At 38.9% G+C, this 3,793-nt stretch overlaps 1 protein-coding gene across 1 annotated transcript in view; it reads left to right on the top strand.

Moving 5' to 3' along the window:
- The window catches only part of LOC117173798, a gene marked incomplete at its 3' end in the record, with an annotated part of 19,820 nt that extends 16,031 nt beyond the window's left edge, over positions 1 to 3,789 (top strand). The window contains exon 2 of the mRNA XM_033362440.1: positions 3,460 to 3,789. Within this exon, the coding sequence (XP_033218331.1) occupies positions 3,460 to 3,789 (330 nt within the window). The remainder of the gene's footprint in view (positions 1 to 3,459) is intronic.
- Positions 3,790 to 3,793: the final 4 nt, after the last annotated feature.

Below are 3,793 nucleotides of genomic sequence, written 5' to 3'. Positions count from 1 at the left end.
ATTTTGAGGAACTTCCGAAAACGCACTTTTCTGAAGGATTAAAAAAACTTGAAAAGCGATTGACCAAGTGTATAGAGCTCCAAGGAGATCATGTTGAAAAATTAAAAAAAATTTACCCAAAAAAAATTGTTTTTATACTTCATTCTAAGGACTTATTGAACTACCCTCGTATCTGCCCTTTCCGTCTTCAAAAACGCTTGAAGCTCCCTCCGAAGTACAAGTCTTGGGAGCTTCCACCAATTAGAAGTGAAGGAATTGGTTGGTGGGGTTGATTGGCAACACCCTCTAGTAGGCGCAGGCAAGGCAAGCAGATTTTGCGTTTTTCTGCGAAATTATTTAAACCTGTACAGCTGAAGAGGATTTACCGAGACATAGCAATGGAGCTTAAAGGAAAGTGTCCCGTCTATAAAAATATAAATCATTGAAGATAGAACCTAAGTGGTAGCAAATGTCGAAAGCGAAGATTTCCTGAGCTAATATAAATTTACTGACTATCCTTTACTAACAGAGAGTTAAAAACGGCAGATGTTTCAGCAAGAAATAAACTGTCTAGTCACTGACAAACTGACGAGAAAAATATTTACAATAGTATAATTTGCTTTGGTACTCAACAAAGGAATTCACAGCAATTACCGAATTTAAGGAATTCTCGGAATTCACGGAATTCAGAATATTCACGGAATTGACAGAATTAATTAAAATGAAGGAATTTATGAAGATCACAGAAGTCACTGAATTTGCAGTATTCATAGAACGGAATTTATGGAATTCGCAGAATTCATGAAATTCAGGTAATTCGCGGAATTGAATGTAATTACGGAATTTATGGAATTTGCGGAATTCGTAGGATTCAAAGAATTCAAGAAAATCAGAGAATTCAAGGAATTTGTGGAATTAAGGAAATTCGTGAAATTTATGGCATTTATGACATTCGCAGTGTTAATAGAAATCAAGGAATTCATGAAATTCCAGAAATTCGTTAAATCCGTTAAATTCGTTAAATCGATTGAATACTCATGGAATTCTCGAAATTCATGGAATTCTCGAAATTCATTGAATTCTCGGAATTCATGGAATTCGTGCAATTCTCCGAATTCATAGAATTCTTGGAATCCGCTGAATTCTCGGAGTTCATGGAATTCATTGGAATCGGGGAATTCACTGGATTTTCGGAATTCACGGAAGTCATCTAATTTTTGGAATTTATGGAATTCAAGAAATCAACGGAATTCATGCAATTCACGGACTTCGCGTTAACGCTTAATATATGGAATTCACGATATATACTTAATTTATGGAATTCACCGAATTGACAGAATACGCCTAATTTATGGAAGTCGCTAAATTCGCGGCATTCATAGATTTAAGGAAATTCGGGGAATTCAAGGAATTCGTGGAATTGACTGTAATCATGGAATTTACAGAATTCAAGGAATTCTCGGACTTCATGTAACACCCGGATTTCACGTAATTCATGCACTTAGCGGCATTCACGGAATTTAAGTAATTATCGGAATTCGCAGAATTCGTGGAAATAAAGAAATTCACGAAGTTTATGGAATTGGAAGAATTCGTAGAATTTAATGAATTCGCGGAATTCATGGAAATTGAGAAACTTACGGAATTCATGGTATTCGTAGAATGGATGGAACTAGCGAAATTTATGTAATTTAAGGAATGAGCGGAATTCACGAAATTCAAGGAATCCACAAACTTCAAGGAATTCACATACTTCAAGCAATTCACGGATTTTAAGAATTATTAATGTAATTCAAGGAATTCGAGGAAGTCAATAAATTCCGTGAATTCCTAAAATCCGTGAATTTAATTTATTTTGTTGAATGTTGGTTGCATTGACATTGGATGTTCTAGAATCGCCCCAAAAGGAAGTTCTTGAGATGTTCATGGTTTTGTGCCCACTGAGTGCCGTGTACGCGGGGTGGCTAGAGAAGGCTACTTTAGTCGCTATCATTGTTCATGCCCAGAAAACTCTGGACGATGCCGCATGTTCTCAGCAATACTGGCTTCTGAATTAATAACTCGGAGCCTGACGTTATTGTTAAGGGGAACGCTTATGCCTATTATTATCACACGTTAAGCACGTTTATCTAACCAGAGGACATCTGGAAGATTATGTCTGACTCAATGGTCAGTTAGAATAGTCCTGTCCTAACAAAGGAGAATGATATTCGTTCTTTAGAACTTCAACTGGGTTTTATTTTCAGTAAGGCTCAAATATCTTCAGTAAATCAGTATTCAATGTTGATGATGTGCTCGATGTTCTCAATGACAAATCCTTCTGTCTCACCGTCTTAACAAAAGTTATGGTGCATTCGGTGCTCAGACAGTTACATGTGGATGAGTGTGTTAAGCTTCTCGAGTCCTCTGAGTTTTATGCTCATCATCCTGGCACACGCAACCATAGCGCAATATCGTCTGCACCTGCAGGACTTGCAGCAAACTCATATTCTTCTGGAAGAGGAGAGGCAGTATTTCGGTGTTCAAGCCGCAAACTAAGTTGAGAAGGTTCTTGTTGACTCTTAATATTAGCAGAGCGTTTCCTATTGATGGTTCTTGATCTGCGAACTTTTCAATGTCTTTGAATGGATGGCTGTGCTCAACAATAGCAGGGAAAGACCCCGCCGGTTGCAAGCCTAACGACTGTCTTGCGTCACGGATATATAAACCTCCACTTCCACCGCTTCTGCGGGGTCCACTATAGTTGCTGCTAGTTGTTGCACCTGTTTCTTGATGTTGCTTCTTTCAACTTTGTATATAAGGTGGTACCACCTAATGGATCTTAATTGATCGGCGAGAAATTTTTCAGTTAGTCTATGGGCCAGCTAGGGATGACCCATGAAAAGACGATGTTATTCGCCCCTGACGGGCCCTCCCCGTTCCCTTGCCCGAAAGTGACATCTAATCATGTCACTATGTATTTTCAGCGTCCGATTGATACACTTTTTTTCTTGTGCACCCTAGGGTTGCTGACAGAATGCATTTTCAACCTCAGATCTTATTTGGTTGATCGTACTTCTAAGGAGGAGTTTGCCGTCTATTATCTGACACCTTCGTTGTTTTATGTCATTTTGAGATACTGTCCTTATTTCCGGGATATTCACTACAAAGTTTTAGCAAAATGCCATGCCGTTAGGAGAAGTTGAGGTTGTTCCCATCTCGTATTCAAATTATCAGAGCTTCAAGTACTTATAAAGATAGGATTCAAAATTGAGGTGCTGCCGTGGAATTCCTCCGCAGGTGCAGCTGATGTTCCGTTGCTTTCCACTTTCTGCCAAAGTTCTTGCTCGACAGTAGCCCTATCAGATATCCAGGTGCGATCCAGCGGTGGTATCAGCATAATTGAAAAGATCGTGGTCAAATCAGTGATTAGAAGTGAGAATTTTTTTTTAATTCCTCTCTGAGTTAGCGGTATTATATATTTCTTTAAATCTTTTCCAGGAATGTCCAGAGAATATGAGCCTCTACCGAGCTGATGAAAATTCGACTTCAGTGTTTTGCGACTGCATCGATAAACATTTATATTTTCTGGAAACTGATTCTTGTCATGAGGCTTATAAACTTGGACCTTGTTCTCCTGGAAAGTACCTACTGCTTCATCCCGGGGACAAATTAGCAAAATGTGAAGTAAATCCTTGTCACGAAGATGGTCTCGTTCCCTTCGAAGGATCCTGTGCTCGTCTTGGAGGACCTTGTGGAACAAATGATGAACTTGAAATGACGTTAAGGATCAATAGGTCAGATTTTGAACCACATTGTTCTGAGCCAGAAATAC

The sequence above is a fragment of the Belonocnema kinseyi genome, chromosome 5 (assembly GCF_010883055.1).
Source record: "Belonocnema kinseyi isolate 2016_QV_RU_SX_M_011 chromosome 5, B_treatae_v1, whole genome shotgun sequence".
NCBI lineage: Eukaryota > Metazoa > Arthropoda > Insecta > Hymenoptera > Cynipidae > Belonocnema > Belonocnema kinseyi.
The sequence above is the reverse complement of the archived record's forward strand: the minus strand, read 5'-3'. Positions and strand labels throughout refer to the sequence as shown.